Here is a 12,235-nt window from a genome sequence, read left to right on the forward strand (position 1 = left end):
AAACATATGGAAACATAATAAAATATCAAAATAAGAGCCAAGCAAACCCTGCCACTCCAAATCTGCAGCATTCAAAGCAATTCACCCTCACCCCAAAACTCCCTCCTGCTTCTCTGCCTCTGAGCAAGGAGAGTGCCCCCGCTCTCAACCCAAACTAGCTGCCCATCCTGCATTCACAATCTCCATGAACACCAGCAACATTTTGTATTTCTTTCCCCAACTTCCCTCCTATCCCTCCCCACTGCCACTCCCTTGCTTCTTAGCTTCCTTACCCCCTATTCAGAGATTCATAGATATTAGGGTCAGAGGGGACTTCAGTAGATCATCGAGTCTGACCCCCTGTCCTCGGCAGGAAAGAGCGCTGGGGTCAGATGACCCCAGCCAGGTGCTTGTCCAGTCCCCTCTTGAAGACCCCTAAGGTAGGGGAGAGCATCACTGTCCTTGGAAGCCCATTCCAGATTCTGGCAACCCTTACTGTGAAGAAGTTTTTTCTAATGTCCGACCTAAATCTGCTCTCCATCAATTCGTGGCCATTGTTTCTAGTTACTCCAGGGGGTGACCTAGTAAATAGAGCACCGTGCTGATTTCCCTTCAGAATTATTTTCCCTGCTGGGCTCCCATAAATGTGATCCTTAATGAATTTTTCCAGTTTTCCCAAGGATAGAGGTGAGACCAACTGGCCTATAGTTTCCCGGTTCCTCCCTCCTCCCCTTCTTGAAAATAGGGACCACACTGGCCCTTTTTCAGTCTTTTGGGAGCTGACCAAGGCACCATGCTTGAACCGCAGTGCCAGCAGCTCTGCTATGACACTGGCCAATTCTTTCAGCACCCTTGGATGAAGTTCATTCGAGCCCACTGCTTTGAATACATCCAGCCCCTCCAAGTGTCCCTTCACTAAGTCTGTGCTAACAGTTGGTGGGCTGGCGTCCCTCTTGTGCCTATGATCCAATTGGGAGATTTGTCTTGGTCTGCGTCTAGGAATACAGATGAAAGAACTCATTGAAGAGCTCAGCTTTGCCCCCCTCTCTGTCACCAATTGCCCTAGTTTGTCCTGTAGGGGTCCTATGCTACCCTGCACTTTCCTTTTGCTCCCTATATACCTGAAGAAGGACTTTTTGTTGTCCTTAATTTTTGATGCTAATTTAAGTCCTAATCTTGCTTTGGCCTTCCTAACTGACTCCCTGCAAGTGCGAGCCAGGGGAAACCCCCTGTTTCCACAGCCTGTATACCTCTTTCTTTGCCCTTAGGCTTCCCTGGACTTCCCTGTTCAGCTATTGCTAACTATCCTTTCCAAGCTCTTACATTCCTCTCCCATGGGCTATGGCTGTTCTCCAAACTCAGTCATTCTCAAATTGAAACAATAACAGAAAGCAAGGCAATACCCTCCGCCCCACTTAGCAGTGGTGCCTACCCTGCATGGCCATCCCAGAATGGCCTGCAGTCCTTTTGAAAGCCAGCAGACCCATCACCTTTCCATCTCAGGTAGACATGTAGTGTTCCTGGTGCTCACTGTCCCAGCATCCCTCTGGTCTCAGAGCAGGTGGAAAGTGGGGCAGCAATGTTAGCAGCCTCTACCAAGCTGGAGTTTGTTCCAGTGCATGGGGACCTGGGGGTTCAGCAGGCAGCTGGTAGCCTTTTATAAAGCCCCCAGGCTAGCTAGATCCATCCCTTTCCCAGCTGGGGCCGGTGGCATTCTCAACTCTGCACTTCATACCAGTTATACGTTGGCTTAAACCTTCCAAGGAGGCAAGGTGGTGGATCACTTCTCCTGTGAAATCCCCAGCTGCTTAATCTCTCAGGGAAGTTGTGGCTCTTGAATTAGTGTGTGTTCACCCTTAAGACTATTTTCTTTTCATAGTTATACTAGATGTTCAGATTTTCACTGCAGTGCTGAAAATCCCTTCTGAGCAGGGTTGGCATAGCAACTTTCCTACTTACACTCCTCAAATGCCTGCTGCTTAGCACTTCTATCCTTGCCTACATGGAGCCCACCTACTTCTCCCCATCAGCTTTGTATGTAATGGCAGCTCCCTTTTCTTCTGTGATGACTTCCAGAAGGTCCTCTGTCATGTACAACATGTGCTATAAGGCAATCATCGGCACCTTGAGGATATTGTTGGGCTAGGGGTTACTCACTATAGCAGAGTGGTTCATTTTTCTCCAGTAAACTTTCCTTCACTCTCCTTTTCTTCCTCAGTGACAAGTTGTTTTAATGACTCCATGGTTTAAACACAAGGACCACAAGTATTCCACTTTGATTCCTAAGTGGGCTTACACACCTACAACATGATCCTATTCCAGCCTGCTTCCTTTCCTGACAGCCTAATGATACAATCATTGTCAAGATATACAAGCCACCTTCTGCCATGTTGTCCATCACTTCCTTGCCTATTTATTACGGCTGTGTGAAGCTTCAGTCACTGATTCGATTCGGCAGAGATTCGGCCTGATTTGGTGGCCAGATCTCCTAAACCAAATCAAATCAGGAGATACTTTAATCTCTCCGAATCGAATCAGAACCGCATGAATTGATTCAGAGAAATTTGGAAAGATTCGGTAATTCAGACAAAGAGACAGCTTTAAATGTTTTTTTCTACATATCTCTAGGTAGCAGGGGCTCATGAATGCTGTAATGCTGGGGTGCATGGAGCCTCCCACAGAAGCATGGGGCTCCCCAGGGCACTTGGCAGCAGACCCAGAAGTGACCCGAAGCACTTTTGGTCCACTTCTGGGCCCATGGGAGAGTGTGCAGAGGGTCCCCCCTGTGCTTCTGTGGCACTGCCCCAGCATTGCAGCATTTATAAGCCATGCTGGTACCTTGAGGTATGTAGAAAAAACATTTAAAGCTGTGTCTACGTCGGAATTGCTGATTCTCTGAATTAGCTTCGAATCTTCAGATTTGGATTTGGGCCGAATCCAAATCGAATAGGGCCTGCTTCACACACCCCTACTATTTATGACCAGATGACCTGATATGCAAGTGACTTCAACTGTCAACATGAAGATTGAGGATACACCGTTAACAGCAGCAATGGAGACAGTCTTTGTCTCTGGGCAAATCTGAATGACAATAACCCTCATATGATCTGAAAGAGCCATGTAGCTTCCACTCTGGACACTGGAACATTGAGACAAACCTGGATCTCACCTGGGTAAAGGGTGACTTGAGCAAAATTGGGATGAAAAAAGTAATTGACTTATCATTCAAGTACTTCCATCATCACAGCACAGATCAGCACCGATAATATCATTTGTCAGCTTACACTATCCAGCTCAGCCCCAAGATGGGACTTTTGGAAGTTGGTTTGGCAGAAATACCAAAGGCTGATCAGTGAGGGGGAAACCCAATTAGAAAGTCTATCAGAAACCAACATTGATCAAGGCTACAATACATTTACAAACTGCCAAATTGAAATAATTAAACTCTGTGTACTTAGTATCGAGAAGTGTCTGGGCAGCTGGCTGAGCCAAGCTCACGGTCTCCTCGGTCACGGTGGGTTGGCCGGGTGGGGGCAAATTGGATGCGAACAGGTTGGGATTAGCGGCGGTTGAGTCGGGGCAGCACAAAAGCTTGATGGTTGTAAACAAGATGAATTTATTTGACTTACGCTTTAGGCGTAGGCAGCGATGTCTTCAGTTACAGTATGAACAACAGTGAACAACCAAGGGGTCTGTTGGCCCACGAGGTTCAGTCCGAAGACCTGGTCCCAGGGCTGGTCAACAGCTCATTAATGGGGAACACAAACAACGAAACGAAAATGTAACACGATGTATACAGTAAGTCGCGTGACACCAGTCCCGTAGGACAACGATGAAAAGCGGTGATGTCGGAAGCCGAAGTCAAAACCAGGTGAGTCGAGCCGAGGATGCAAACAAAGTTCTGTTGCAAAAATGTTGCGGTTCATTTCTCGGGAGGCGAAGAACTCTCAGACACACACTATTAGCAACACAAAAGGTATATTTGCAAATAGGGTCAGAGTGAAGACAAAAGAACACACTCTGCCCCCGAGGAAAACTCTCAGCTGGGTTTTATCCCTTCCCTCCTGGGCACGTGTGCAGAAGCAGGAACTCTTACAACTCATTTCCGGTTCATACAAACATACATGAAACGACGTCACGTCATCCGTCGCATGTGCATTATAATTAACTACTTAAGTATGCGGGGCGGATAGGCATATATGCATTAGCTAATTACGCATACTTAGAAAGCTCTCCAGGTTACAAAAAGTTCAAACCCCTCTCTTTCCCGAGGACACAGCCAATTAAATCACAGCCTTTGTAGTTTACAAGAGTAGAGGCAGAGGAGTTTGAAGGTGTTAGAAATATTATTAAAAATGATTAAAAATGCATTATCAATAAGTCTTGTTAAAACAGCGCAGCTGTCAGCCCTCCCTGGTGAGAAAACTGGGAGAGCTACTGAGAGCTCTTTGTATTAAGGTATCACTCCCTCTTTGTTTTGCAAAGTTACTATCTCTTTGTTACAGTAAAGCATATACTCCTCAGCTTTTCTCATGCAGATAAGAGTAAATTGTAGTTCTAGCCTTGAAGCAAGGAAAAAAATTCAAACTCTTGTAACCTCAAATATTGTCTACCCATGCGCAATGAATTAATACATATAAGCCTATCCGCCCCGCATACTTAAGTAGTTAATTATAATACACATGCGACGCATGATTTGACGTATTTACATACATGTTTGTATGAATCGGAAATGAGTTGTAAAAGTTCCTCCTTCTGCACACGTGGTCAGGAGAGAGGGGATAAAGCCAACTGGGCAGTTTCCCTCGGGGGCAGCAGAGTGTTTGATCTTTTGTCTCTCTCTCTGACCCTATTTGCAAATATATACCTTTTGTGTTGCTAATAGAGTGTGTCTGTGGCTGAAGGTTTTTTTTCGCCTCCCGAGAAACGAACCGCGATTTTTACATCAATAATTGGCGCCCAACGTGGGGCTTCTCGAGGACTACCCCGGAATTCAGTGACGGAGCGCCTCCGGTACCAGGGGAAGTGCGCACCGAGCCGACTTTGGACTCGCCCCTGGAATTTGAGGTTTAAGTCCGAATATCCGGGAAGTTAAAGGAAGTATCCCATGTAAATTTTGAGTTTCTGGAGAGGCAGACACACTTTGGAATTTGGATCGAGATCTCTGGGGTATCTGAGTGAGTATACGAATTCCCTTTGCCCAATCTGGTGTACGGATCTAAACAAAGGATGTGTAAGTTTGCTGAGAAATTCTAGGCTCAGCTCTCATTGTAAATCATCTGTTGTTGAGATCTTTTTGGTATTTGGTGTGCCTTGGGCGCATTTTTGTGGGCAAATGCGTACGAGTCGCTCTCGTGTAGAAAACAATATTGATACCCCTCTAAAAGTCTTATTACGTCATTTTAATAAATTTGCAAAGCCGTCCGATTATGGAATAAAAATGAAAAAAGGTGATTTAACTAAGTTTTGTCAACTCGAGTGGCCAACATTTGGGGTCCACTGGACCCCGAAAAGATCCTTTGTGCTAAAAGAAGTGATAGCTATCCATGAAATTGTTATGCAGAATGGGTATTGGAATCAGTTTCCTTATATTGATTGTTGGTTGTGGGTGGTTCAAAATCAGCCACCTTGGATTAAGAATTACTTAGTAAAGTCTCATGTGATGCTTGTTAAGAAAAAGGCTCGGGGGGGGCCGCCTGTACTCCCTGAGTCTAATGAGGGGGGGGATTCTGAATTGGCTGAGTACCGGACCCGTGCTCCGGTTGCCCTGTCGGGTAGCAAAGATGAGTCAGATGCCTCCTCGGGGTCCAGTCCTTCCGCACCACTGCCCCCTCCCTTAGAGAGACCACCACCGACGTACCAATGCATACCTAATGAGTTAGAGCGTGAGCCTCAGCCAAGTGCCTCATCTGAATCAGGAAATAAGGGTTATTATTTGCGCAAGCCTGTAGAGTCACAGCCGGTGTTGAACTGTCCGATGCGAGAGGTTATTGGGGAAGGAGGCACTGCAACTTTTGTCTACACCCCATTTAGCACTTCAGATTTATTTAACTGGAAGAATCAGAGCCCCTCTTTTCGTGAAGACCCTGAAAAGATGAGGGACCTGTTCCGATCTATTGGGCAGACTCATCGACCCACTTGGGCTGATGTCCAGATGATGCTCCAGACCCTCCTAACCCCGGAGGAGAGGAGATTAGTGTTGGGGACAGCGGAACGTATTGCGGTGGCTAGAGTTGAGTCAGAAGGTGCTGCTAGTCGTACTCTGCGTGATACCTGCCCTGTAGAGGAGCCAAGATGGGATAATCATACTGCAGAGGGCAGAGAGCTGAGTGCACGGTATCTGGGAATTATAGTGGAAGCAATGGGAAAGGCAGTGCCTCGGGTTACCAATCTGTCTAAATTGTATGAGGTGAGACAAGGAAGAGAGGAGGATCCCTCAGCTTTCCTTGGGAGGCTGTATGAGGCGTTTCGCAGGTTTTCGGATCTGGATCCAGAAGCCCCAGATAACCAGCGTATGGTAAATCTTATGTTTATTGGTCAATCTGCTGCTGATATCCGTAAGAAGTTACAGAAAACTGAGGGAGGTGCTGGGAAACCGATTTCAGAGCTGGTGGAAATTGCATATAAGGTGTATGGGAATCGTGAGCAAGTGCAGGAGCGCAAGGAGGATAAAAAGGCTCAGCGACAGATGGCAGCACTAGCAGCTGCTATAACTGGAGGGAACCCTGGAAAGGCTGGGATACAGAAGAGGAAGGGAGAAAGAGTGGGAGCAGATGTTTGTGCTTATTGCAAAGAGAAAGGACACTGGAAGAGGGAATGCCCGAAGTTGAAGGAGAAGAGAGAGGGGGAACCGAGAGGTCACCTCATGCGGGCAGAAGACAAGGGTGAGGATTCAGAATGAAGGGGACAGGGATCTAAGACCACTACCCTTCGGGTTGGAGCCCGAGAAGATCCCATGGTAACCATTAGGGTTGGTGGCAAAAACTTTGAAGCCTTGGTGGATACTGGGGCTACATTTTCAATGATTCCAGAAAACCCCCCCGGGCAGGAACTAGTGAACAGCATGTACTTGTAGAAGGGATTGAGGGAATGCAAACCCGACTCCCTGTTTGTAAACCACTCCTCACCAAGGTGGGGGACCATTTGCTCGAGCACTCCTTTGTGTATTCTCCAAGTTGCCCGGTTGCACTCCTTGGACGAGACTTACTCACAAAATTGCAAGCTGAGATCTTTTTCAGAGACGATCAGATGGTGGTCCAGCTACCTGTCAAGCAGAGCTCGAACTATGAGATGGCTCTCCTGGAGGACCGACGCCCTGCAGTAAGTCCAGAAGATCACATGATTGGAGTAGACCCCTCGGTATGGGCTGATGGAACCCCTGCGCGAGCTAAGTTCGTCTCCCCGGTAAGGATTGTACTCAAGGATGGGGAGGGGCCCGTTCGGGTAAAGCAGTACCCACTCAGCCGAGCGGCCAGAGCTGGACTCAAGCCGTTAATAGAGAAATACAAGAGGTACGGATGGCTAGTGGAAGGGTCCTCACCCTATAACACCCCCATCCTTGGAGTGCCGAAGGCAGATGGGGTCTCATACAGGCTGGTCCAAGACCTATGAGCTGTAAATAAGAAGGTCCTTTCAGATCATCCTGTAGTCCCGAACCCTCACACGATTTTGACACAAGTACCGGGGGAAGCTAAGATATTTTCAGTGCTAGATTTGAAAGATGCTTTCTTCTCTATTCCCCTTCACCGAGAGAGTCAAAAATTGTTTGCTTTTGAATGGGAGGATCCAGATACTTTCCATAAAGCCCAACTCATGTGGACAGTTCTTCCACAAGGATTTATAGCAGCCCCCCATATTTTCGGACTTGCCCTTCAGAAGGACTTGGGGGAATGGAAGGGATCACACCCCGCAGTGACTCTCCTCCAGTATGTGGATGACCTGCTAGTTGCAAGCCCAAACTTGCAGCTCTGCGAGGAAGCCACCAGGTCACTCCTAAACACTCTGGGGAAAAAAGGATATAAAGTCTCTAGAGAGAAAGCCCAAATATGTCAGCCTGAAGTCACATTTTTGGGATATAAGCTCTCAAAAGGAGTCAGAGCCCTGAGTGCAGATCGCATACAGGCGATTCAAGGTCTAACCCCACCTAAGTCACCCAAGGAGCTGCGGGCATTCCTAGGGCTAACTGGGTTCTGTCGACTATGGATACCAGATTACGGTGGGAAGGCTAGACCACTGTATGACACACTGACTAAGGAGAGTCTCACTAAATGGAAATGGAATAAAGAAATGCAGCATGCTTTTGATCTGCTGAAGGCAGCATTAACCCAGCCCCCTGCCTTAGCCATCCCAAACAGTAAAAAGCCATATCGACTGTATGTTCATGAGAATCGAGGGGTTGCATCAGGGGTGCTGACACAGCCATCGGGCCCGACCTGGAGACCCGTGGGATATTATTCAAAGGTTCTAGATCCAGTTGCACTCGGGTGGCCAGCCTGTCTTCGGGCTGTGGCAGCCACAGCAGTGGTTGTTGAAGAAGCCCAGAAGATAGTCATGGGTGCGGATATGGAAATACTCACTCCTCATGGAGTTCCCCAGATCCTAGGGACTGAGGGAGGGAAATTTCTTAACCCCTCCAGACAATCACGGTATGAGATATTTTTGCTCTCTAATCCAGGACTTACTTTCAAACATACTACAGCCTTAAACCCTGCAATCTTGCTGCCGGAGCCAGGGCAACCGACGCATGACTGCCTTGAGGTCCTGAATCAGACCACGCAGGTGCGACCTGATCTTGCTGAGGACCCAATTGAAGACCCAGATGTTGAATACTTTGTGGACGGCTCCAGCTCTGTCATCGATGGGAAAAGACGAACAGGATGTGCAGTGGTAACCTTGGATAAGGTAGTATGGAGGGAGTCATTGCCGAGCTCATGGTCGGCACAGGCCGTGGAACTCACTGCACTCACCCGAGCATTACAGCTGGGGACAGACCAGCGGGTTAATATATACACTGACTCTCGCTATGCTTTTTCTACAGTCCATGCGCATGGACTATTGTGGAAAGAAAGGGGTTTCATTACTGCCTCTGGGAATAAGATTGCTAATGGCCCCCAGATTATCAAACTACTAGATGCACTCCACCAGCCTAAAGAGGTAGCAGTCATTCATGTGCGGGCCCATGGGAAGGCTGCTGAGAAAAAGCATAAGCTTGGAAATGCAAAGGCTGATGCAGCAGCAAAGGAAGCTGCATTTATTGGGGGAGAAGCAGAAGAGGTATCCAAGCAGGCCATGTCCCATGCCATATGGCCATACGTTCAGGATTTAGTCCCACAGTATTCCCCTGAAGAAGATAAATTTGCACAGAAAGCTTGTGCAGAAAAGAACTCCCAGGGGTGGTGGATAGTACCAGGAGGGAAAGTCATGATACCCAGGCCATTGCTTCGGGAGGTGCTGCAACAGCTCCATGCAAGAACACATATGGGAGGTTTGGCCATGGGTGATCTAGTGATCCGCCAAGCAGTAGCCCCAGGGCTATATGTAGAAGCTCAGCGCATTGCTACCAAGTGCATCACATGCCAGAAAGTAAACCCTTGAAGGAAACCCCCTGTGCCAATGGGAGGTAGACCCTGGGCAGCGTACCCTGGACAGGCATGGCAGATTGATTTTGCCGAGCTCCCACGGTCCGGACATCACGGGTTTTTACTTGTCATGGTAGACCAGCTCTCTGGTTGGGTCGAGGCTTGGCCCACCAGGACTGCCACTGCAGCTACAGTAGTGAAGTATTTGTTACAGGAGATCATTCCCCGGTATTCCCTGCCTGAGTCCATCGAGTCGGATCAAGGACAACACTTTGTGGGAAAAGTGGTTCAAGAAGTCGCACAAGCTCTCAAGGTTACTTGGAAACTACACACACCATGGAGACCACAGAGTTCAGGACAAGTGGAACGCATGAATAGGACTTTAAAGACTTTGCTCACCAAAATCTGTATTGAAACACGCCTTAAGTGGCCTCAAGCATTGCCGCTAGCTCTTACTTGCATTCGAAACACTCCCCGACGGGGCCTCAAATTGACCCCATATGAAATTATGTTTGGCAAGCCACCTCGAGTCTTACCTCCTGGGATGCGAGAGAGTGTAACTTTTGAATTAGGTAATAGTGAGCTTCATATGTATGTTATTGCCTTGCAGTCTGTCTTGTTTTCTCTTCACAGGTATGCAGCCTCCTTTCAGCATCTGCCTTTAGATGTACCGGTACATGACTTCTCCCCGGGAGACTGGGTCTTGGTGCAGCGGTGGAAAAAGGAGCCTTTGACTGAGAGGTGGAGTGGCCCTTTCCAGGTACTTCTAACAACCCACACCGCTGTAAAGATTACTGGCCATGATCGTTGGATACACCATACCTGTGTGAAGCGACATCCACGAGCATTAGAGGACATCAACTCCCGAGACGAACTCACTCCGGAAGCTGAGTCGTCTTCAGAACAAGAAGCCAGCAAGTGGAGCTGTGAACCTACTGGTGATCTCCAAGTGCGCCTGAGACGGCTTAATCAAAGCTCAGAAAATTAGACAAGAAAGTAAAAGGGAAAATATGGTGGGAATCTTAATGTGCCTTGCTGTTATCTGCATAATGAAAGGAGCAGAATTGAGCAGCCTTAACCGCTGGCTCACACCCTCGCTTTCCCAAATTGCTCCCCCAGGGACAAATTTGTATGTTGATATGATGGAAAGAATTGCAGGTACTTTTAATCTTACCAACTGCTGGGCCTGTGGGGGGCTCCAAGAGGCCAGAGAACAGTGGCCTTGGAGGGCTTTTCCTTTGGCCCCAAAATGGTTGGTCAGTGACAAGGCAGATGTTAAGAGTACTGGTCAAGAATGGGATGAAAACCGCAGCTGGGATCTTTCCCAAGTGGCATTAGGAGAGTACTGTATTAGCAGTAATGGTACGGGGAGAAGTTTGGGACATAGTCAGTGTACATGGACATTGAAATGGGCCCAAATATGCACCAAGTATGCTGATCAATGGAATTCTGCTGTTAGCATCCCAATCTCCCCGCAGATGCAACAGACCAAAAAGACAAGAATAGTACCTTTCGATTCTAACCCTACCAGATGTCAGGCATATGAAAAGGCCCGAGGTGAACGATTTACCTATGTCTATAGTTGGAAATGGGTACACCCGAATGGCACGGTGGCAAAGTTTAATACATATTGGAGTGCCTTAAATGACACAAATGAAATAACCAAGTGCGAGTATAGGGATAAAGATGGCGTATGGAAATGTCAGTTTAAACGGAGTAACTATTACACTGACCCTTTAGGGCAGACGGGCAACAAATACTATCCCCTTCTTTTCCACAGCCGTGACCCCCTAGCCTTGGGAGGGGAAAATAGGGCCCTGAAAGGACATTATTGGATTTGTGGAAGGAAAGCCTATACAGTACTACCACGAGGGTGGACAGGAACCTGCTATGTTGGAGTAATTGTACAATCTTTCTTTTTGTTACCATCTGAGGTCGGAAATAAGCTGGGAGTCTCTTTGTATGATGATTGGAAAAGAGCCAAGAGAAGTATTGATGTAAGTTTGACACAGGGTGGCTCCCAAAAGTGGAAGGAGGATGAGTGGCCTCCTCAGAGGATTATTGAGTATTATGGACCAGCTACATGGGCTAATGATGGAAGTTGGGGTTACCGGACACCAATTTATATGCTAAATAGAATCATCCGGTTGCAGGCCGTCTTGGAAGTAATTACTAACCAGACTGCCACTGCTCTCGAGTTGCTGGCTCGACAAAGTTCCCAGATGAGGGAAGCCATATACCAAAATCGAATGGCTCTAGACTATTTACTCGCAGAGGATGGCGGAGTCTGTGGAAAGTTCAACCTTTCTAATTGTTGCCTCCAAATAGACGACAACGGAAAAGCAGTCTTAGAGATTGCCAAAGAGATTAGGAAAATAGCCCATGTACCAATACAAACGTGGGAACCCACATGGAGTAAAGACTGGTGGTTTCAATTATTTGGAGGACCCTGGTGGAAAAAGTAGGATTTGTGCTTTTGTGTGCTCTGACTGGTTTGATTTTTATCCCTTGCCTTATTCCTTGTCTTACTAGATTGATAACCACTACAGTAGAAGGAATGCAGGTCGCAGCAGTTCCTTTGAAAGCACAGACTGTAGCAAAAGTCATGGTCCTCAGAAAAATTCCTCGTAATTATCTTGATATGCCCAAATGAAGTAAAGATCAGAAAGCATCTTGAG

At 47.4% G+C, this 12,235-nt stretch overlaps 1 protein-coding gene across 5 annotated transcripts in view; it reads left to right on the forward strand.

Annotated features, from left to right (window-relative positions):
* Positions 1 to 12,235, forward strand: part of LOC149862590 (olfactory receptor 14A16-like) — a 131,204-nt gene that overhangs the window by 106,774 nt on the left and 12,195 nt on the right. The window contains exons 3-4 of one of the 5 annotated variants that reach the window (XM_090050694.1): positions 10,191 to 10,317; positions 11,492 to 11,554. The exons of 1 other annotated variant lie outside the window; for it this stretch is intronic. Coding sequence is in view for 3 of the 4 variants with exons in the window: in XM_090050691.1 (XP_089906817.1) it covers positions 10,568 to 11,554 (987 nt within the window). In the remaining variant the exon portion in view is untranslated. Of the gene's footprint in view, positions 1 to 7,473; positions 11,555 to 12,235 lie in introns of those variants that run through there. 3 more of the 5 variants (XM_090050692.1, XM_090050691.1, XM_090050693.1) reach the window with 3 other exon arrangements.

Source organism: Crocodylus siamensis, chromosome 6 (genome assembly GCF_052110815.1).
Source record: "Crocodylus siamensis isolate JL-2025a chromosome 6, ASM5211081v1, whole genome shotgun sequence".
Taxonomy (NCBI): domain Eukaryota; kingdom Metazoa; phylum Chordata; order Crocodylia; family Crocodylidae; genus Crocodylus; species Crocodylus siamensis.